The sequence below is a fragment of the Haliotis asinina genome, chromosome 1 (assembly GCF_037392515.1).
Source record: "Haliotis asinina isolate JCU_RB_2024 chromosome 1, JCU_Hal_asi_v2, whole genome shotgun sequence".
NCBI lineage: Eukaryota > Metazoa > Mollusca > Gastropoda > Lepetellida > Haliotidae > Haliotis > Haliotis asinina.
The window spans coordinates 57202001-57226265 of record NC_090280.1 but is presented as its reverse complement, the minus strand read 5'-3'; the positions used below and the strand labels follow the sequence as shown (position 1 = coordinate 57226265).

Sequence of the window (24265 nt, the reverse complement as noted above, 5' to 3'; positions counted from 1 at the left end):
AATGATGCAACATACCACCTATTACTATGGCAAGTTCATTGGTCATCACTAAGTCAGTTGTTGTTAGCACATGAAAAAACAAGCTTAAATGTAACTGAATGAATAATAAATGGATCTAAGAAACTTAATAAGGAATATTTTAGGAATAACATGAATCACAAGAATTTTTACGGGGATAATGCGTTAGCAAATATTTTGTGTTCATTTATTATGAAATGAAATGAAATATGCATTAAGTCTAGCCTATAATGCATCCAGTTCCTACAACAAAGCTTGTCAGTATATTACCTTGCCTCAGGAAAACATTTGAAATGTTGTGTTAAATGCAGCTGATAATTTATTGAATGCATTGAAATAATTTTAGTTTATAAAAATAAATTAAAATGTCAAAAATAACCCTACTCTAAGCTGAGATATGATTGCTGAAACCTATTGGCTAGTTCTGTTGCAAGTTTATCTATGTTGTTCATCATACACAGTCAAAGTAGCTGTTACATGACGGTTGTTTTCTAATGGCTGGGTGTAGTGTATCTACTGTTGATGCTGTTTGTGTATAAAACATCTGTGGTACAGTTGTAACACACGCGATGTGAAAGTTGCGATATGATACTGATCTCTACTATAAACAACTCACTTGTACAGAACTTGTACATATGCTGTATAAAGAGAATGCTAATTTTAGCCAACCAGGAAATAGAAAATAAAATTGTTCTTGAACAGTTTGTTATTTTCCATTTGTTTTGTGTTAATATAACTTGAAATGTAATGAATGTATTGTGATACCAGAGTTGTAGATCACTATTGTATCGTAAGCCTCATATTGCATTTGGTGCAATGGGGTAGCCTTGTGGTTAAAGCAGTTGCTCGTCACGCTGAAGACACAGATTCAATTCCCCACAGTGTATGAAGCCCCTCGTGTAATGTTGCTAGAATATTGCTAAAAGCGGCATAAAACCATACTCACTCACTCACCCATACTGTTATACAGTGCTCTGTTGCAATATAATAACATCCCCTTCAAGTTACATGTAAACCTTTCTCCTCATCTGTAGAAGAAAATGACCTAGAACTATGAACTTATTTGAAAATTATAATGTCTCTTGATGTCTCTATCAAGTTGAAATAGTTTTGTCCTCAACAGGTTTCTCCATTTCATAACAATATGTGATGAAATCCTGTTTTTGTCCTCTTGTTTGATTGGTCATGCAGTCTGTTTTTAACAATGATAACTTACATTATGTGATCATATCATGCTATTGTCCACTTGTTTGCCTGGTCTGGCCTAGACATTTTTTGAGTTCAGTATTATATCTGGAATATTGCTACAGTGGTATCAAGTAAGAAACTTTTTATGACTAATCACAGATTTTATGAAAAACAAATGCACAGTAAACTTGATGATCTTTTCTGCCTCAGTGATCATGCTGATCATCAAATAAAGAGTTCCTGCTGACTGCACCTATTAGAGGTCAAGCAGTCTATTCTTAACTGTGACAACTAACATTATGTGCCCAAAATACAGCTGTATATATATATGGATTTTTTGCCTAAAGGAGACAAGTTTATTTTTTCATCTCAGTGCCATTCAAGAATGATTTGAAAAAGATATTTTGAATTAATATCAGCATGACTAAATGATCAGAATCATGATATATGGGAATACTTCACACAGGTTCACTTACCTGTAAACATACAGGTCCAAGATTATTATTAGTAGATGCACCTGAGTCCTCTTTCACCAAGCTCTTGTAACTCTAACATCATGTAACGTTACTCGTAGCATTTGGGCTTCCAGTAATGTAGCATAGAGTTACGATAGTTGTAACATTACAATAGCTTCGTGAAAGAGGGCCTTGACCAATGATGCTGAGACACTGAAGGTCAGTTTACATATTACATCTTTGATAGGCATTCTAGAAGTTGAGTAGATGAGAATGAAGACTATGATTTATGGATATACAACTTCTTTTATTCAGTGAGTGCGACGTTTCGACAAAGATACTAATGTCGTTGTCAAGCACCATTTGCTTAAATCATAGTCCTCATTCTTCAGTTGACATATTCTTCACCACACCCATGCAAATCTCCATTCAGGCCCTAAAATCTCTGGGTAGCTTAGTGCATGTATGTCTTACAAGATGATGATGGGATGCATATATAGTGATATGTATTGCAATATAGTGCACAAAGTATTTTGAACAAAAAGTACTTATAATTTAGTTAATGCTTGATTATGAAGCAAAACACAACAAAATAAGAATGCTTGATAAAACTTTAAACTTCAACAACTTTTATTCATCACAAAATAATATTTGACACAAATGAGGCAAGGAAATATTCAAAGATTTCCCAGTGTTTTGAAGTTTGCCAAATGCAAGTATTGCATCAGCGTATTGCAATATCTATTGTTTTCATGTCTGAACCAGTAAATACAGGTAAATTGGTTATTTTGCACAACCCTAATGTATTTCATTCTTTATTCATGATCACTAGAATCAAATATTCACAATGTTGTGGATGTTTTAGAAAAATTGTTAAACTTGAATCCAGCGTCCCATCGTCCAATAAATCTTATACATTGTTATGCATTTAATTGGACACGAATATGATCACTGTTCATTGTTGTGAAAAATTAACAATGTGAACATAGTCAAAACACACCATATGATACAGTTTGTTATTGTTGCTCTGAATATAATGAATAACATGAATAATAGATCAGCTGCAAACTTGTTATTGTATTCGTATAAAAATATTTGTTTTCAGTAACCTGTGTTGGTGATATGTATCATATTCTCCTCATAATGAATTTATTGCACTGCTACAGTGTACATATGTGTGATGTTTGCTTGATCAAACAGTCTTTCCATACAGATATGTAGTAGTTTCTTTTGTGCGAGTCCTTTTTAGTACTGATTAAACAAGCACTTTGTCTTGAATTGGATGGTTCTTCTTGGGTAAATGTTCTAACTTAGATTCTTGAGTGGCTAAGATGAAAAAGCGTTAAATGTGAACTACAATAAATATTACATTATATGAACGGGGACCTGTATATTTACTTTATTCCTTCAGATGGCAAATTAGAATGAGGTGGTAAGGTAGCCCGAAGGGTAAACTGATAGCTCATCAAGCTGAGGATCCAGTCTTGATTCCATATTTGGGTACATTGTGTGAAGCCCATCTTAGGTGTCCCCTGCTGATATTATTGGAATATTGCTAAAGGCGGCATGAAACTAAATTCACTGACCCCAAATTAAAACTGCCTTCTTTGTGCAGGCTTTTGGGCTATCACTTGTGTTTTTTTGTATGGTACATCTGAATGTCTTTCCGTAAGAGCCACTGATCACTGTATGTAGTTGAAAGGTCTGGTGTTGTACCTGTTAATTGTTATTATCTATTACCTGTATGTGATAAAGATTTGACTTACCTTGTGCGGTTCGGTATCAAATACAATAAAGTACAAATTCTGTTTTAGGAAACAAAGTAGAATATGTTTACAAAAAACTTACAAATACACAGTTTTCATGTATTATGTTTAATATTTTCTATAGAATAACTCACCTGGTTTGTTATCTATTTGTTCACAGACCATTTAATGTGCATGTGTGTAAATAAGCCATGGATGATTGTATTTCCTGTAAAGTATGATTTTTGCCTTGACTGTAAAATCGTACTTGTCATCAAGATAAAACAGCAGTGGGAAAATATACTGAGGGAAAAAAATAAGGGATGATATGAATTCACAAGGTTTCTTTTATTGTGTTTTTTCAGGTGTCTTTACATGCTATGTGATACAAACCTTGTGTAAAAACTTGGGAAAAAATAGAGGAACACTTTTCCTTTCATGTGATCCCTTATTTTTCTCCCTATGTATACTTTCTGAAAGTTTTTGGTTGTACCTGAAGAAAATGAAGTTGAACAACAGTTTTCTGGTGCTGAGTTGGGCATGGCTGAAAATCGAATAGTTTGCATATTTTGACCTACGAAATAGCATCCCTGTCACTCACAGTATGCAGTCATTTTAGACTATTTGTTTAAGATGTAAGCAATAGAAGTCCTGATGTGCGTACGACACAAGGGGTCATTGAACACGGTGTTTTGATTTCCTGCTTGCACATAACACAAGTTTGGCCCTGGCTGGAGTTGTATGGAGATGTCAGGACAGTCAACATGATCAAAACAGTTCTCGATAACTATAAACACGACAAGAGGCTCTGCAGGACCAGGTCATGTATGACATATAGTTGAGTAATCTTTATTTTGATAGTGGGGTAAGGTGCTTAGTCTAGGGTTTGTTTGTTAGGCTAATGAACAAGGTTCCATTCCTTGTCATAACAGTCAACATAACAAGCATACGTTTCACCTTTTGTGAAACAGGTTTAGCAGCCTGTGCCAAAATGTCAAGGCTATCTCCACCTGTAACAGCCAAAAAATGGTCAAATTTTGGTTAAGTTGCCATAGGCTGTTTGTTTGACCCATTCTATTTATGAACCTTTTTATTGATGTATGACATATGAATTCTTCCATGAAACCTATGTTAAATGACATTTTATATGACATACAGAGGTGCAAAAATTGCATCACCCTATGTCCAGGACAAGTCAGTTTTCATTTTGAGCAATCAAATAATGGCGTCTTAATTGTATGGGCTAGTAGATAATTTCCACTAATGGTTTCAAACTACAAATAAACTTTGATTTCATTTCAATCATATCTGTTCAATATGTAGCCATTAAATTTTGCAATGATAATAGAGTAGAGCTATCTTTCTTTGCTATTTATCACTTTTTGATTTCTACTCTAGTGAACATTAACATCAAATACCATGTAAATTTATTCTTTCATAATTACATCACTGTGAGTATGTCATAAATTTAGGGCAAGTTGAAAATTAGTCAGGGCAAGGAACTTTCTTGAAGTCACCTGGCTTTTTGAAAAAATAATATTGAACCTCTGACATATCACATGATATACTGTACAACAACAAGAAATAACAGAGGAATAATAAGCAAAAATTTCAAGGCCATCATCCTGAACGTTTCATTTTAAGTGGACCATAATGTAAGGATTAGAGTTTAATGGATATCAACTTCTTTGTTGAGGAACACAACAGTTCGGTGTATATATGCACGCTTTCATTCACCTGATGTTGAATAAGCATGTACTCTAATACATTGTGTTCCTAATAATAAAGAAGTCTATATCCATAAAACTCTCTTCCTTACGTGTATCACTTCTAAATGCCTTTCAAAGACATGGCCATTATGTAATTTTTATATTATCATTAGCAAAGGTTGCTGGACAGCATATTCTTCAAGACTTCAATTATGGACTATTGACCAGTGTGATTACTTTGTCTTATGAATGTTGAAGGACACTGGATGTGTAGAAATTTAGGGATGTAGTGTCTTTCCTGTACAGTGATATCACTGTAGATTTGGTAAATGTTTTGAGTCACCCCCAAGAATATCATCATATCAACATGTCTCTCTGACTTGGTTTACACATGTATATCATTGTATCTCATTTGTGTAGATTGATGCTTATGCTGTAGATCATGTGATTGTCTGGTCCAGATTTGTTTAAATAGAGAACATCTCCATAAAGCTGGAATACTGAATATAATGCAAGAAACAGGTTAACCAATAGTTTGAACTAAAGGGAGCAAAAATATATTGAATTCCAGAGAAATGTGATTTAGACTGATAATGTGTCAGTAAATTCTCATTGGCCGAATACAGTTTCTGATCTGTTATTAAAATGTGTTCCGTTCATGCACATTTGTCTTTTCCGGAGCAGAACTTCAAAACCATTCACTGTTTTTTGAGCAAACATGGCACGTAGATACATCTTTTGCTAGTTTTGGATTTCTGAATGAAATTTTTTTTTTAATTCCATGGCAACAAGTTCGACTTTGATTTAATTTTGTGGTTGTGCAAGGGTGATCTGATAGTCTGATGAAGTCACTTCACCTGACAAAGGTATCTGTTAGAAAGAATCAAGAAGCTTAATCCATAAAATATCATGGTCATCTATAACAACTTTTAAGTGCAGTGAAAAGACATCGTTCACTGTGTTTTCACCAAACTTGAACCATATAGGTCCAGTGGTGTATTGGTGCCTTTTGGTAGTTTTGGAATTCTGAATGAAATATTTTTTGTGTTTCCATGCCAACAAGGTTGGCTGCAACTGAATTTGGAGGTAGTGCTCCTTTCTGGAGCAGAACTTAAGAACCTTTCAGTACTCTCCTTCAACTTTGCTATGTAAAGATCAAAACATGTGACATCATCATAACTAGTAGACATGTTCATGAAGAGTATTTTGCCATTGTAAGGGATATTGATGTCTTCTTGTTAAAACTGACTTGCAATGTTTTGATAGGTTACGATCAACCAACTAACTAATAACACTAACCATGTTGACTATTGGACATTATAAACAATATAAATAAAACCAAAAGAATATACATGAAATACATGTTTTATCAAGGTTACTGTGCCTTCTGATATGTAACAGTCAGAACCGTAAGCAACAAGAATAGCCTAAAATACTGAATAAGTAAGAACATAAGCTACAAGAATAATCCAAGATACTTCCTTGTTTCAAGGGGCGGTGGGGTAGCCTAGTGGTTAAAGCGTTCGCTCGTCACGCCGAAGACCCGAGTTCGATTCCCCACGTGGGTACAATGTGTAAGGCCCATTTTCTGGTGTCCCCCGCCGTGATATAGCTGGAATATTGCTAAAAGCGGCGTAAAACCAAACTCCCCCCCCCCCCCCTCCCTCCTTGTTTCAAAGATATTTTGGTAAGATTGTGGTAAGCATAGATGTTTAATGTCACACAACATTTGTAGAAGAGTGACATAAATCTTTTATATCCAACTCAATCTGAGCAGCGTATCTTCTTATATTACTGAAGGTGTGAAGATTGGGTTTGTATTTGTCTTCAGCAAACCATGCTTGTTGTAATTTTTCAAACTTCAGCCAATCAGCGTCTAGCTTTGCCAGCTTATGGAAGATAATGCCTGTATATTTCAGAGGAGCTCAATACCTTGCGCCAGTTTAATCAGTGTACTTTGATGGTATGGGTGTGTGGAGTGCTGCTAGCCGCGCCAGCTCTCATCTTCTTGTATTACCCCAGTCTTGTGCGTTCCAAAGTTAACTATCTCAATATCAAGGTTGGTATACTGCATGGAATTATTCTCATCTTTGGTGTTTGAGACTTTTTGGTGTTTTCTTCCTCAATATTTATTTTATACAAATGGATTTTAAACTTTCCATGTTTGATTTTCTTCTGATTCCTTACCTAGCAAGATTAGACTTTGAGTTCACAATATATTAGGTCTTGGACCATTGAACTCCTTGTTTGAAATTGGGGATAATTGTTTTATTCTGGCCTAACTGTTCTCTGAAATATAGGATTGCACCACTAAGTCATGACAGAAATGAGATCATGTATCCTTTACTATGAGTTACTTATGTCACTTGCATGCTGTACGGTGTACACCGACTGCTTTTAGCAGTATTCCAGCATTCCAGTAGTATCATGGCAGAGGACACTAGGGGTGCAACAGTATGCCATACCACAGGTCTGTACAGATCTTAGTACACAGCTCTGGGTTTGGTACCATTCAGTTAGGTGCTGTTCATTCGCAGTAAGATTTGATATGTTAAACATTTTTGTGGAAAGGCATTGTCGGTTTGGTGAAGGTTCCAAGAAGAAACCGTCATGGAATTGGGGCCCAAATGAAAGTGCCTTTACACGCTCTTATTCATCCAATGGAATTAGCATGAGCTGTTGCCAATGGCGACACAGAAATGTCAGAAACGGTAGCTACATGAAGATGTCATCTAGAAATAAATTACATGGAATATTTGTGATGACATCCCAAAAGTAATATGCATTAGATAAGTTGGATGATACTTTTGTTACAAAAACTCATACCATATTTTCAAAGTGAACTTTGATGTACCAAACTGAAAACAAAGTACTGTGGTATACTGTTTGAGCACTAGAAGACAGTAGAAATGTGCATCAAACATTGTACCCACGTGGGGAATGAAACCCAGGTGCTTGGTATGACAAGGAATGCTCACATATCATTATGTGGAACTTTGACATGTGAAACTAATGTTTGTCTTGAAGTAAATTTCCCATCTGATTCCTTTTTTTATCGTCAGTTTTTGGGTTGTGTCAAGCAATGGATTACTCAAATTATTTACAGTACTTCCAGATGTCACTTCTGGTTTTACTGTTTCAATAGGCTGCAATACAGCTGAAGTACTGTTTGGAGCCGTTTCAAATATGACTCACTTGTTCACACATCTGCATTGTAAAGACTTGAGGGAGATTTCCGTTAGTGTAAGAAGTTATTGTTCATTCATATACCTGGAGTAATGCTGAAGGCAGTACTAAACAACTTACAAACAAATATGTCAGGAACTATTCACTGTAAGTTGGTGCTAACCTTAGCCTCTTGAGAGACATGGTGATGGTGACGTTATGTTGTGTGCATGTTGAAGTTTCCAAATGGCTCAGCTCTGAACATTTAGATAGCATGTTTTGGGGGGCTATGCTATGCCTTTGCTATGAAAACCTCATGCCATGATTATTGAAAATCTGTGACAGTTTCTGCATGATATTGCATATGTTGTAAAATATCCATTAAATCACAACTTGGTTGTCCACTGAACTGTAAACAACAGTGTGTGTTTGAAAGAATGTTTTTGTGTTGGTTATTATGTTTTGTCTGCCTGGCTAAGATTTATTTTCTTGCTGGGCCTGTTGATATTGCTTAAATATTGCTGATTTTAATGCAATACAATGCAATACAATATTCACTGATATGCATTGTCTCTAGGATGAGTTTTCTTATTGAAATAATTTCAATTTCCTGACATATAATTAGTTCAAGGTAAGCAGAAAGTCACAGTGAGTGAATGAAGTAAAGAATAATGTCGTATCAGCATTTTTCCAAACATACCACATAGTTACTGATAGTTGAATGGAGAACTTTAATTTATTGGAGCTTCTTTTTACTAGAGGTGTTGGTTGTTGTGTAAAATTGTGAAAGTTGATGATTATTCTGTAAAATTATGATAAATGTTGGTTGGTTTTTAAGTAATGGTGAAAGGTGTTGGTTTCTTGTTTTGGTCATTGTGATTGGTTGTTCTGAAAAATTTTAAACGTTAATGAATGTTTTTTTAAGATAAGGGGAGATGAAATTGTATGATGTTAAGAGGTGTTGGTTGTTTTAAAAAACAATTAGAGGTGATATCAATTTTCAACATGTTGGTGAAGAAAGGTTTCTGCCCTGACAAATCTGCCTTTGGTACATATATATTCATTTCTGTAAGTATCATTACAAATGAGATTGGATGGAAAGAAATTAAGACAAAATCTTTGTAATCTTTATGGCAGGTATGTGCTCTGGCTATATCAGCTGATCAAATAAAAAATCAAGAAGCTTTTTCTATCATAGTCATGATAAATATAAAAAGTAATTCTTATTTTTCAGCTAACTGGATTTCTTGGGGGCGGTGCCTCTCGACAAACTATAAGGATCGTAGCTATGAGTATTCACTATAAAGCTCGCATTGAGACATATCCACGGACAACGGATGTGAAACGGTTCCCAGTGCCAGATGATAAGGTGCCGTGGAGTGCCGAGTATGCCATATATGAACCTGTTGACTACACTTCTCCCAAAGTTTTAGAGAAACCAGTTTGGGCAGATCCTGATGTAAGGTGAGTATACCTGTCCCAATTAGCAATGTGTAGTATGTTATTCAAATTAATTCTATAGTTAGTTTGTCGATTAAAATATTCGTATATTATGTTGTAGTAAGATGTGTTCATTATCAAGATACTTAAAATGATCTGACAAGTGTAACAATTGTTTTCTCCAAAAGCTGAGAACAAACTGATGAAAACAAACTAAAACTGAAATCCATTGAGTCCATTGTAACCTTAATTTATGCACTTGGAGTGTCCTATTTTCCAGTAGTTAATAGCCTTGTGGTCAAAGTGTTTGCTTGTCACATCAAGGGCCAGGTTCGAATCCTCTCAAAAGTACAGTGTCTGAACCGTTGGGCCTGTAAGCCTCATCAGGTGCTACTTCAGGTACTAAGCTGGTACCCTGCTCCCTTTGCTTGCATCAACGTGTTACATGCTTGACAGGGCCTTACTTACTGCCAGTAGCTGATGTCCGGTGACAAGTGTATATTCAGTAATCTGGTCTGGTTCCAAATTGTGTGCCTCCAAATTTGTGACTTTACTAGACTGGTTGAAGTTTATGTCATTTGTCATCGGTCTCGTGAATGTCTGTGGCCAAGCTGAAATGTCAGTGAAAGCAGCATCACTCGCTCACTCACTCGCTCTCTTCTCACTCACACGCTGACTCACTTGATGTTTCAGACTCGCAGATGCTGTTATACGACAGCCCAAGTGGAACAGTGTAGATGGAGCAATAAACAGAAAAAGTCATTTAGGAAAGTATGAAGTTATAGACAAAGTTCCAAGGTGCGTGATTCTGACAAAGTTTCCTATGTTGTTTGAGATCCTAACTATCTACCAGAACCTGTCAAAGATAACAAACAGTTGGAAGAAATAGCCTGCAGCCATGACAGATTAACTTTGGGACAGTTATCCCTTGCAATAACTCTCTTCGAGATGCTGCAGATTTGGTTACACTGAGGGGTAATCCGTGGCTCCCATAAAAAAGTAGAACTGCGATCACATCCCTTCATGAAATTGAAAATAGCTCATCATCAAATCTGCTCTCTGGTAAATAACGTATGCAAGTGAAGTTCAGTGCGGTTAGCAACGGACAGTGTTTATTGTACATATCCATTTTTTTCAGATGCTAAAAACATGCAGGGCTTTCTCAATAATAATTATATCAACAGCAAAATATCGTAGTAACTTACAAAAGGCAAGACATGCCATCAGACGAGTACTTACAGTGTTTGCTGTGATGCAACAAAAGGGGCTATAGTACGGGTAAACACAGTCATCTGAGAACGCATGGTGTCAGAAAACACATTTTATTTGATTAAATTCAATCACATTTTTATTCATTAAAACTATTGACAGTAACAACAGAGACACTGTGAGAGAATGGGCATTACCTCATTTCATATATATTCCGGAGGTTGTTTGCGTCTGAAATTAGGAAGCCTCCAGGACATGACTTATGCTGTTTTGCAGTGACGATCTTTTCCTAAAAAAATAATCTATAGCTCTGACAACATCGCACACCTAAACACAGGTGGTCAAAGATGGACAATTATGAAAATGAAAACAGTGGAAACTAAAAACAAAACTCACTGAGACGGGCGCTCCTACCAGTGACGCGATGTTTTGATGTGTGAGTTTCAGGACGCGACCGACAAATCAGGGAACGGAGCCAAGAAATCTCTGAAGATTGCCGAGCTTGTTTCAAGTAGTCGGTTTAGAGTTGTGACAATACGCCCATGCCACGATATGGTACTTATCATGATACTGGTAGTCCGATACATACGATACAATAGGTATCACAATATTTTGTCCTTGTGTACCGAAAAATAAAAGTACTGGAAATAATGTGCTGTTATGTTATCATTTCAGGTAAGGTAATCTTCTCCCAAGAAAAATAAAACACTTCATCATGAAAGACATTTTATTAAAAATGTTTAGCATGTATCAGTAAAGTAGTGTTTTCCCCAAAAATGGAACAGCAGGGATCAACATTGGCACAACAGGCTTTTTTGCACAGATAACAAAATAAATTTGTGAAAATTATCTCAGTCGGAGTATGTCCATGGCAATATTTTCCATGAAAATCTATATAGAAGGGGAGACGGTGTTTTTGTAGACTGCTAAGTATGTAAGTATCGTGTTGAATCGATTCACAACAATCGTATCGATGTATTGTATCGTGTAGCTCTTGAATCGCAATAACTTGTATATCGATTAATCGTCACAACTCTATTACCGACATTGTTTCTGATAGGGGCATTGTGTTTCTGTTATTACCACTAAACTACAGATATCGCTGCAATTGTTTTGTGAGTGGGCTGCGTTTGTTTACATTTGAGATGCAATTTCTTCAAATTTGCCGTAATTTTTTCCATTACTTAGTGGGGCCTGACTCGCTCATTTACTTTTGGACAGATGCGCTTAGAGCATGTACAGTGCATGGTCAGGTGCTACACATGGACTTTTATGATTATTATACTGAGTATTTATTATTATTATTATCATTATAATGAGTATTTACATTCACCTGATGATGGAGCAGGCTTACACTTCCAAATGTTATGTTATTCATAATAAAGAAGTTGACATTCATAAATCTTGCTTCTCTAAATGCCCTTCAAAGATATGAGTATTTTTTGTTCAGGAATCCAGTTGGTCGTACAGGCCTTCGTGGGCGGGGCTGCCTTGGAAGGTGGGGACCTAATCATGCAGCAGATCCAATAGTTACAAGGTAATATAGGCAGTTATGAATGCATAATGCCATTTTGGAAGCAGTTAGCTCCCCTATTTCACCAGCAGGATCCTCACTAGCCCAGGCTTGGCTTTCAGATCTCACAAACGTGTGCGTCATCATGACGATCCATGTTAGAATTGGTGTTCAACAACTTTTTCTTGTAAGAAATGACTAATGAAATGGGTGATTGATGCATGCCATTGTTAAATATGACAGCTGTGTTCTTATACAGCCTATGCATTTCCAGAATCAGCTGCAATCTGGATGCAGGTAACAACGTGACCTGTTGTGAATGCTTCATATCAGAGGTGTTAAGCAATGTACAAAGTTTCAAATCCTCGTCATTTATCAGACTGCACCCACCAGAAATATTTCTGTTTCAAGGATAAGCTAATCTGATATGTATTTAGCTCGTTTGGCTTATTAGAGGCATGTCTTTCTTTCAGATGGAAGCGAAATGCAACAGGAGAAATAGTTAAAGCCAACTCTGGGAGTCCCATTCTTCAGTTTATAGCAGTACAGAGACAAGACAATAAGGAATGGGCATTGCCAGGGGTAGGTTGTGAGACCTGACAAGATACACAGTATAACTTGGTTAAATATGGCAGTAAACTGACAATCCCCCAACTCCTGTTTTCATCGAGGTCATGCACACCATATTCTGCTTGTTGGCCTTTTCTTAATTGTATGTTAGGGATTTCTTGGAAGTTTATGGATCACAGTTTCTGCACACTTTATGGGTAACAACTTTATCAGAATACTATAATAACAGTGTTTTAGAATAGTCTTGTTTGACATCCGAATTGGGGTCTGTACTGACCCATTGTTCATCTGCATATAGACTTTTTTAAGCACAAAAAATATTGTGATAGTTTTTGCAAATGTCAGTTTTACTAGCTCCATTATGTACATTCCCAGTAAGAGACAAAAGTCATGAAATAACTGAGAGAAAGTAACTCTCAATCTCCATAGCTTCCAAATCGGACCTGAGTCAACACATCTGAAGCTACAGATTCAGCTGTGCAATGGTGTGTGAGGGAAAGTTTTTCATAATCATGAGAAATGATAAAAAGAAATTTCAATTGTTTGAACATTTGTGAAAGAACACATCTATTCCATTGTTTGTTTGCAGGGTATGGTCGATGCAGGGGAGGTGGTATCTGTCACACTGAAAAGAGAGTTTGGAGAGGAGGCATTGAACTCACTCATGGCAACAGACGATCAGAAGAGGCAGATTAGACAGTCAATAAGTGATTTATTTGACCGAGGTGGATCAGAGGTGAGTAAACAAGACACGAGTATAGATTGGTAGTACTCCTGTAGGATGTGGATGCTGTCTTGCTCAGCAGCTATAGCATGTAAACATCTCCACTTCATGACCATGCAATACTGCATTGCCAACATATGGTGATACATATTTCAACAAGGTAATCTTCCCTGAAAGCTTCTCTCAGCTCTACTGGAAATTTAGAAATCTCCTTGATAAAGTTTAACTGACAATACTCTTTTGAGAGATGCCTTATTTTTCACTTAAAAGTATCCTGTTTGAATAAAACATTTCATTTTGATAAGATTCCCTTGACATTATCATGTTAAGCTCTGCATGTTGAGGTTGGGTGGTACAATTAGTTTGTATGTTTCTGTGTTTGAATCCAAGGTGATAATTGCGTGAACCTGATTCTTGCTATGAAAGTGTATATAACCTACTTTCTCTATTTTTAGATTTACAGAGGCTATGTAGATGATCCACGGAACACAGACAATTCGTGGATGGAGACAATAGCAGTGAATTTACATGATGAAAGAGGAGAAAATGTTGCTAGATTTAAACTCAATGCAGGTAAGACAGCTGACTTTAGAGGTATTCATTGCCTTATTCACATAGATTGGTCTTGGATGTGTATTAAAGAGTAATTTCCTGGAAGCAAACATGTCAGTATTTTGAGTTACCTCCCTTCCTCTTACATGTAAATTTATCTTACCTCACACATAAATGTTGTTTTCTGCTTGGCTAAGGGCTCTTCTGTTATTTTCAATGTACCCCTCTTACAAGTGAGGTACATTGCTATGTACCCCTCTGCTAATGGCAACTCATTTGGTGCTTTGTGGTAATACTTCTTTATTGTGAATAACATTGAGTCACTCATGATGCATGGAAATTGCCAATCTTTTGCGAATGCAAATCGATAGAAGAGAGATAAATCTAAAATTTGTTATTCTTGTGTTGTCTGCAAAGACGTCAGCGATGGCAGCAAAAAGATATGCCTTGCTTTCCAATAAGTAAATTTTTACAAAGCATTCAAATGTAGACCCTGTGAATGTGGAAAAGGGGAATTAGACGGCAGTGATTTTACTTAGACAATGCCAGCGGGAAAAACAGTAAGATGCAAGATTCGAATTGTTTGATTTGCTCAGGCTGGCTGAAGTACATGATCCGATTTATTGAGGCATTTGGTAAGGTAAATACGTTGTTCATCGGTACCTGGGCTCAGGGAACACAAACAAACATCGAGGGTATATCAACTCATGCCCCCTTCGGGAGCAGTGAACAAATTATTATGTACACAAATAGTGTTGTTTTCTTTGTTTATTGTTTAATGCTCACTTAGCAATTATCAAGCTGTTTGTCATATTTTTTATAATTGAATCTAGTCCAGACACTCAAGTGATTGGCACAGAGTCTACAATTTGGATATGTTGACATAACTGATCTGTGAGCCTGACCAGCATATCCCATTAGTCACATTTTTTGTGGCCATATTGCAGTAGGGTGTTGTTGTTGCAGGTGATGACGCTGTAGGGGTACAGTGGATGGATGTGGATCATTCGTTACAGCTGTACGCCAGCCATCGAGACTTCATACAGAAAACTGCTGAGAAACTACAAGCCAGCTGGTGAAAGACAAATCCATATCAACACCTTACAAACATCAGCGTGTCCCCTCACAGACTCATCCTAGCTAGACCCTGCATGTAGATGTGGCTTCATTTGACAATACTATGACTCAATTAGCACGAAAGCAAGGGGTCTTTGTCATGACCCAGATATCAAAAACTGTACTATAAGAGTCAGACTCTGATACTTTTGAAGCACTTTTCAAGTCCCGAGAACCCTTATATTTTGAACACATGTTTAATCAAGGTGTTGAATGATATCCTGAATGAATATGAACGTAAGTAGTTAGTAGTTCAGCACACATCAACTTCACCATTACGCAATTACTTCGAAGAATAGTCTCATGTACTTCCCAGGTGTGTAGTCCTTTGAATTTAAGACTGCATAAATCTGTCTATTATGAACATATGCAAAACATTCCCAGTTAAGACATCTTTCAATAATAATTCTGGGCCCTCATACAGACATCTCATGTCTTTATTAAAGTAAAGGCATTATGATCGACAGTAAGCCTGTGTCTTGCCTCTGCAGTTGGTGATAGTGAATCAACAAAAGTTAATGTCTTCTGATGGATTCAGAGTTAATGGATTTTTTGCATAAGTCTTACACTGTGAATATAATAAGCTGAAGATCCATAACATATAAGAATATTGTTGGCCCTTTTTTCAACCAAACTGCAAGAAATGATGAATCTTGTTTGTTTTCTTTCATAAAGAAAATACAGAGCTACTGATAAACCAAATATGGGATGTGCAAAGCAATATGGCTTTAAAGATGGCCCACTGATTATGTTATTGTACCAAGGCCACGGCTAAATATTTGAAGTATGACCCAGGGTACCATTAATGCAAAGCAGTCTTAAAGCTAAGTTGGCCGTAATTCCCATACCCTAACATAGACTTGAAACAGTCTTAGCGCTAAGGTTGTTTTCTATAATGGCACTGTGGGGACTAATGGCATTCTCTATTGAAAGGGTGCTCTTTGACTACAACTTCCAGGTGCTTTTCTACACAAAAATGGAGTCTCATTTGATATCAATATCCAATATTACCATGTGTGAATAGTGTAAGTCAACACCCATGATTCTAAGACACCCTTTAATTTCAAATGCTGTAAAGTGTATTGATGTAAACACACTAGCAGTGCTCTCTGCAGTGCTATGACAGCCAATAAGATGCACTTTATTGCATTTCATGACATTCAGGGAAGAAATGACTGTTGTGTGAAGCTTTGGGAAATCTGTGTATGTTATTAACACTAGTATGTATATGTGAATTAGGGGAATGTTATGTGTTGAAAGAGACCCTTTTGGTATACGTGAAATATTTCAAGCAATTTGGCATCATTGACATTTACTTAAACTGAAGAAAATTAAAAATAATTTCAAGTTTTCAATGACATGTTGTACAAATTTTATAATTTATGAGTCTGCATCCGTGGTTCGGAATTGTTCTGGTACCAAATTTAAAACTTAACTAAAATGTAGGAGTTCCTGCAGTGCAGATGAAAGTTTGTTGATATTGGCAAAGTCCACACCTCAAAAGCATAGAAAAGTCTCAGGGTTTGTCTTGTGGTGAAATAGCGCCCTAGTTTGTAATTAACGATATTAAGAAACATACATTTTGACATCAAAATTGAAGAAAAATTCTCATCAAGCCTTCATCAGTAGCTGCTTATATTTTGCTTTAAGCAGAATCAAACTGTATGTTTGTACATACCAAAGCTGTCTCTTTGAGTATGCCACTTTGGCAGAATTCTGTATCCTTTGTTGAAGACAGATATCAGATAACCATATAGAAACGGCTTGACAAAAGCTTGTTCACAGACATCTTTGAACCAAATAAAGAACCGATCATTTTCATGCTTAGGGGAGCGGGATGTTGGGGTAACCTAGTGGTTTGAGCATTTGCTTGTCATACCCAAGTCCAAGGTTCGATTCTCCACATGGGCACAATGTGTGAAGCCCATTTCTGGTGTCCCCTGCCACGATATTGCTGGAACATTTCTAAATACAGCGTAAAACTAAAGTCACTCACTTGGGAGAGCAAGGGTTATTTTATAAACAAAACCTTTTTGAGCTATAGCTGTGAAACAAGACATTTTAATAGAAATCATGAACCTACATATATCTTTGGTGAGATACATCTTGCAGCATTGTAATTTTTGTAGTGAATTATTTAAGTCAACAAGCAGAGGCATAATTATTTTCTCCAAGAACATTGTAGAACAGTTATTCAACTGTATAAAATCCTAGAATATGAAATGTGTCTAATACTGTTTCTCCCTTTTCATTGTTGTTTGTGCCTTAGATTTGCCTGAAATATTTGTTCATGCTTTGAAGGTCCTTGACTTCCATATTGAAAGAATGATATTAGTTTTTATGCACCAACCCTGGTGCTCCAAGTCTGTACGACAGCATGTTATATGATAGCTGGTACAATACAGTGTATAACTTCTATGTTTGTTATAGCTTATATGCTAATATGTACCTGAGGTTCTCAACACATTTAATGTACATTGGCTGTAGATTAGTGATAGAAATTTGAATTTTTGTATAAATGATGATGATAATTCTCCTCCGTCCTGATTGAGTACATGTTGTTGTATTAGAGTATTTAGAGTATGCTGGAATCCAACCACGTCACATTCGATATGTAATTTGTTAACTTAGCAATGTGAAGAGCTACAGTGTGTGGCACCCTGATTCTGACTTTGATGTAGATATTTCTAAACCTTACTTTACTGCTTTGAAGTCACTAACAGAACCACTGCTTGGTGTCCTGATAAAACTGATGTTGCAAGTTAAAGGGTTATGGATAGTTCATTTGTTACAAATACTATGAAGACAACCTCATTGATCCTCAAAATTATGAATGGTCCCTTAGCTGCTGTTAATTTCAGAAAATAAGACTGAAATATTATTCTATTGTTCTTGCACACAAAAATTAGGAGTAATAGCTCAGTGTATAATTCTCATTTACAATTGTAAACAGTGTAGTTACTGTGTTTTAGCATGTCCTGTCAAGTCACAAACCCAGTCAATGTTACAATCCTTGTAAAATTTTGGATTTATGCCGGGTTCATTCTTAAAGTGAAGATGTACCAGTGTCAATATTGTTAGCATGCATATGTCTGTGAATGTAAAGTGCATGTAAGTTTCTGTTTTGAAATATTTGTCAGAGTATATTGCAAATCATTTCTGTATTTTTAGGAAACATTCAAAATGACCAGCATTTCAAAAAGCTTTTTTATGTTAGGATAATCAGTGTGAATATTCATGGGTATTATATTGTGCGTTATATACATTTGTGTATCAGTACCTGGGACTCAGAGAGGATTAAAGAACAGATTCTTTGGACTGTTCCATAAGGAATGGTAGTGCTATGACCTTTGAAAGATTGTGTTACAGTGTAAGGATGCTACGTTACATGGAACAAAAAGAGACTTCATGTTCAATTTTTTGAGTGACATGGTTACCATATGGCACAGAATAGTTCCTGTTTTTGGTACAGGATGGTTACAGACTGTCTGTTTGGCATGGGTCCCTAGTAGGGGTGATTCAAGTTGATCTTAAGTACCCAATAGTTTCTTTGAACTCTGACTAGAAACTGTGAATGGAGACAGTTCAGTTGTGTTTAGTGTAGCAGTAATTTAGTCTGAGAGCTTGTGTTGAAACAGCAAGGAGAGACTGAAATAATACCGAGCCCAATTAGCAATGACAATCTCCTTCTAGGAAGAGAAGTATCTATTTTTGTTCCCGAGTTAGAACCTTCCTCTCTCTCTTCAGAACTGAATGTGGACACAACATCCAACGTGAAAAGCAAGATAATACTCGTAGGATGGGTAGCCTATTCAATTTTAGTCAAAGGAATTCCCTTCCTGAACTTGCACTGAACAGCAGAAGAAATGCAAGTTTTGAAACAATTAAATCTCATTAAAGTAAGCATTCATATTTATGTCTTCTATATAAAAACTTGACAGAAAAAGAACAGTGTTGTGTTTCTTTTGCTGTTCATTAGAACTTAAGGGAACTTTCTCTGTTGGCTCAAATTTTGTTTGTCAAGGTCTTTATTAGCCTGAACAATTTCACTGGGAGCTGTACTTGGATAAACCATTTATCACAGAATGTTCCTGACTGTGGAAAAGTGGAAATCCTGGCTCTGCATAATGTTGCTGTAGATATTTTGTTTATAATTTTTTGTACTTGAGCTTTAAGTGCCTGTTTATTGTTGCCAGAACACATTTAGAAAGTATTACATGTTTGTCAGAAATTCAAGTCCGTAACCCAAGAGATGATAAGAGATGAATAGGCATCCCTTTGGTTTGACATGTACTATATATTTACCAATTTTGACTGAATTGTCTGTTGTGATAATATTGTACAATGAGCAAAGTCCTGGCGATGGATATGGTGTTGGGTTTATGATGTGGAGTCTGCAAGTTTGGGGACACCTAAGTGGTCTTATGTCAATATGAGAAAGCACTTACATGTTTTTCCTCCTAATTAAGACACTGTGATATATTCGTCAAACCAGGTGTCACATTACATTTTCTATGATGACTAGTGTGATCGTTTCAGATCAAGTCTGACAAAGCTGCACCAAATGGCTGTTCTGTGCAGAAATTCTGCTTTAAGATTACTGTACACTTTATAATGGTATGAAGTATAACAAATAAGACTCAAATAAAACCACCCAATTCTTTCCTATATCTGTCACAGCTAAAATTAATCCAAATTTCTGGCATGACAGAATATGAAAGGTAAACTTCTTTTGAGTTTTTGAACAGTCTTGATTTTTTTTTCCTGCAAATGGCTGTTTTTGTCTTTCATTTTGAACTGAATGTTTGGAAGAATGTATTATTAGATACTCATTAATATGAGGTGCAGTGGCCTCGAAAACATTCCAATATTATGAACTGTGCCTGTGAAATGAAACTTTTTTTATATGTCTGCCTTAAGAAAATCAATTTGATGTTTCCTTTTCAAAGAATTTGAAAATCATTTTAAGCTAGACTAACATCTATGATTTAAAAATCTTTAAAGAAAAATGTTAATTATATGTTAAAGCAAAATTGAGATAAGAACATAATACATAAGCATTATTTAAATCAAACACAGCATAGTTAATTTATTTTCCTTTGTTTTGCTGTCTGTTGACCTGTTTATCTCTAAAGTAAGAATTGATTTCATCAAACTTACTGTATTCAGAATAAAAGCCTGTTCTGTTCAAGGATACAACTACCAGCACTCCTAAAAAAATATTATTTCATGATACCAATTTGTTTACACTTTTTCAGATACAGGACAAAAACTCAGTGAAAGCTCACCACTGCTTCCTATAATGATACATGTATATGCATTAACTATTGACAAAAACCTCATGACTTGTATAATTGTCAGCACTGATATTTATTTACTTATGATCCTTAAATATATACAAAATTGAAGAAACCCCCATGTGTTCTACCACCTAACCTTAATATACTTTCTGGAAGGAAACTTTAAATTAAAGTAAGTTCAACTAAATTAAATCATTTGCTTATGACAGGTAGTGTTCTATAGTGTTGACTGGTCTAGGACTGGGAGAACTTCCTGTCAACACCATTGTTGGTTATTTGTTACGTGTATTGACTGTTTCTTCACCTGTGATGTCATCTTACCCTTTGTCTTAGTTTATGTGTTACAGACAGTAGTTTCTTAACGTTACTGTAGGCTATAAGATAATAAACACTGTATTCATACTCTTCAGATTTTCTTGTGAAGTTGTGTTTGTGTTTTAATGCTTCAGTATGTCAAACAAACTGTTTTCCATATGATGGCAGCCTGTTATTTGAATCTAGATCAGATTGATATCAAGAACACCAATCCACATCACTTAGGGAGTGAATTTAATTTTACGCAGCATTCAGCAACATTCTATCTGTATGGCGGTGGTCTGTAAACTATTGAGTCTAGACCAGACAATCCCATGATCAGTAGCATGAGCATCGATCTTTGCAGCTGGATTGTGATGATGTTTCAACCAAGTCAGCAAGTCTGACCATCTGATCCCATGGGTTTAATACTCAAGTCTGGGTTACCGAACATCAATTCTAACCCGGATCTTCACATCCCTGAGGCACAGTGAATGGAATTATCCATGTTGTTATAGTAGATTTTCAAGCTGTCAACCCAATTCAACCAAAGGCAGATCCAAGTCAAATAGAGCTGCCTTTTATGATCAGCACAGGTTGCCTTGGACCAATTCAAACCTCTTCTCACAGGTCATACGTTCATCACTGCACACAAGGGTGATGGGACACATTCTACTCCAGATTCCAAAAGGGAACACAAATTCACAGTAAATACATTTAATCCATCCTCACATGATCAAGGAAGAATGTCCGATTTAGGATATATGAATCCTGTAACAGAAAATGCTTGAAACACATCTGTGAAGTTACAGAAAAAGCTGGTGTTATAATAATTGTGTTACATTTAAAAAGCATAACAATGTAAACTATTCATTTTTAACCACTGAAGACATAAATATTACCTATTATGACAATACTTGTTTGAATAAATTATAAAAGATATAAAGTTAACGGAGAATTTCTACCTGTGTCAAATGAACAAATTACAGGTAATATATGCAAGTTTCTTTCAGCATTAAGCTTAGCACCAGATATTCAGGCTTACATAGATAATTTTAACAAGTGATAAGGCCACAAACGCTGACATTTTTTTCTTACTTATCTGCAAGTGAAAACATAGCTTAATAACAAATGATAATAGCTTGAGTACCGCTGATTTATATAAGAGGGATACAATGTCATGTGTCAACCAAGGCAATGAGTCAGACTCAGAAGAATGAGGTTATCACTCATTCTTTGAAATCCTTTTTATTTCTAGTCTCTTGCATCATTGTATCTTCCTTTTCAAATAATACTTAATATTTAATAGTGAGTGAATGAGTGAGTGAGAGAGATAGTTCAATTTTACACCACATTTAGCAATATTCATGGTGAGGGAAACCAGTACTGGGTTTCACTCACTGTACCTATGTGGAATCGAACCTGGGTCTTCGGCGTGATTACCAAACGCTTTAACCACTAGGCTACTCCACCCCTTATACAGGGGGCATGGTTATGGTATGGATAAAGAGAAATGTTTGCTTGCTCTAGGCTGGACTGACAATCTCTAGAGCTTGGCTACTGAGAGACTCCATGCCACATGATTACTTCACTTGAACACAGTATGTGTCAGTGATGATCAGTCCTTGTTTTATGGCTCTATGCTGAGCATCAGACTGGGAAACAACAGCCATCTTAGTTAGAACTGCAGAAAATTCTCATGGCTGACAGTGATACTGAAGTACCCTACATCCATCACATGTCTGGGAACTCTATATTTTTGCCTCCTTGACAGTGATTTGTGTATAAAAATAAGTGGAATCCAAAATAGCCGACATGGTTTTGAGTTTAAAGAACCATGATAATAATTAACAACTTTCACCAGTCCCACCAACACAGGTGTCTGGTGTGCCCAAGGGAGACAAGTCTCTGCAATCAAAACAACCAGCATTGTTGATCTCAATACATCATGCAGAAATCTGTATAGCTTGCAAGTGTGTGAGCGAGTATTACATCGCTTTTAGCAATATTACACCAATATCACTGTAGGGGACACGAAAAAAATGGGCTTCACACATTGTACCCATGTGGGGATTTGAACCCTGGTCTTAAGGGTGATGAACATATATCACCACTCCTGCATGTTAAAAGCTGTGTTATCGTGTTATCTTGTGAAGGAATTATAATGGTTTTATAAAATGAAACAAAAATTCTGTTCAAAGATATATCAGAGGAGAATCTTGTTCAACATTCAACTAACACTCATATACACGTTATACAACAGCAGTGTACAATTTACATATTGATGCACAAGCAAACTGCACTCTTTTACACACAACATGAACAAAATCCAAAATATGAAATGCAGCATGTTAAATAACAGAGAGTGGGGGTAGACACACTGCTGTGACTGGATATGTCAGTTGCCTCATTTTTAACAAAATAGTCCCACACTAGGTATAATTATTTCAATATTTCCAAATAAAATAAAAAATAATTTTACCATGCCCAATACATGTAACATTTGTTCAAGACTACTCCATGTCCTGTCTCATAATGTTCAAATGTATAAAAGAATAAGTTGAAGAAAAAATGTGTGGTTTTCTTTTAAAATACACAATCCCCTGTGCTATACTTAATGACCAGGAGCCCATATCACGAAGCTCTCGTAAGCTTAAGATCTCACAAGTTTCATCATAGCCTCCCTACCTCCAACACAGGAGGTACCCAAAAGTTACAAGATCTTAGGCTTACGAGAGCTTTGTGAAATGGAGGTACGAGGTAGGAGGTAAAAATGTTGCAAGATGTTATGTTTACAAGATCCTTGTAACCCAGTACCCTGTTTAATAAAGTTATCTTAGTGCCACGACTGTCATACCTCCTATCCTGTGACACAGACTTATGACAGTGGTAGCGCTAAGATAACGTTGTGAAACAGGTCTCTGTTCATAAACATACACAGAAATGAACAAAAACCGTATATGTCATGACAAGAAAAACTTTACATGTTTTTAAGGAAACAGCATCTTGCATTGAAGCACAGTGAAGAACTGAACTCCCAACCTTTTCTTAGGGAAGAATTTCATGTCAAATTCTATTCAAATGCACTGCTGAGAATCGGGTTTGTGCATCACCCAAAAGAACAAACATTCCAAAAGTGGTCCAGGATATCCTAGAACCCGTTACCATGACACGATCTTAACGTCACAACCACTGTGATGATATCTTACTTTCTATGCTAAAACTGTTGAAAAGACTATTTCAGTGACAGAACCTTTGCAATGCATT

The 24265-nt window shown here is 36.2% G+C and overlaps 1 protein-coding gene across 6 annotated transcripts in view; it reads left to right on the top strand.

Moving 5' to 3' along the window:
• Positions 1-21106, top strand: part of LOC137294847 (ADP-ribose pyrophosphatase, mitochondrial-like) — a 49850-nt gene extending 28744 nt beyond the window's left edge. For 4 of the 6 annotated variants that reach the window (XM_067825988.1, XM_067825995.1, XM_067826005.1 and 1 more), the window contains exons 2-9: positions 7035-7174; positions 9515-9744; positions 10414-10518; positions 12380-12466; positions 12916-13024; positions 13602-13748; positions 14192-14309; positions 15255-21106. In XM_067825988.1, coding sequence (XP_067682089.1) covers positions 7035-7174; positions 9515-9744; positions 10414-10518; positions 12380-12466; positions 12916-13024; positions 13602-13748; positions 14192-14309; positions 15255-15367 — 1049 coding nt within the window. In that variant the 3' untranslated portion in view covers positions 15368-21106. The remainder of the gene's footprint in view (positions 1-7034; positions 7175-9514; positions 9745-10413; positions 10519-12379; positions 12467-12915; positions 13025-13601; positions 13749-14191; positions 14310-15254) is intronic. The other 2 variants (XM_067826019.1, XM_067826013.1) reach the window with 1 other exon arrangement.
• The last annotated feature ends 3159 nt before the right edge of the window (positions 21107-24265 follow it).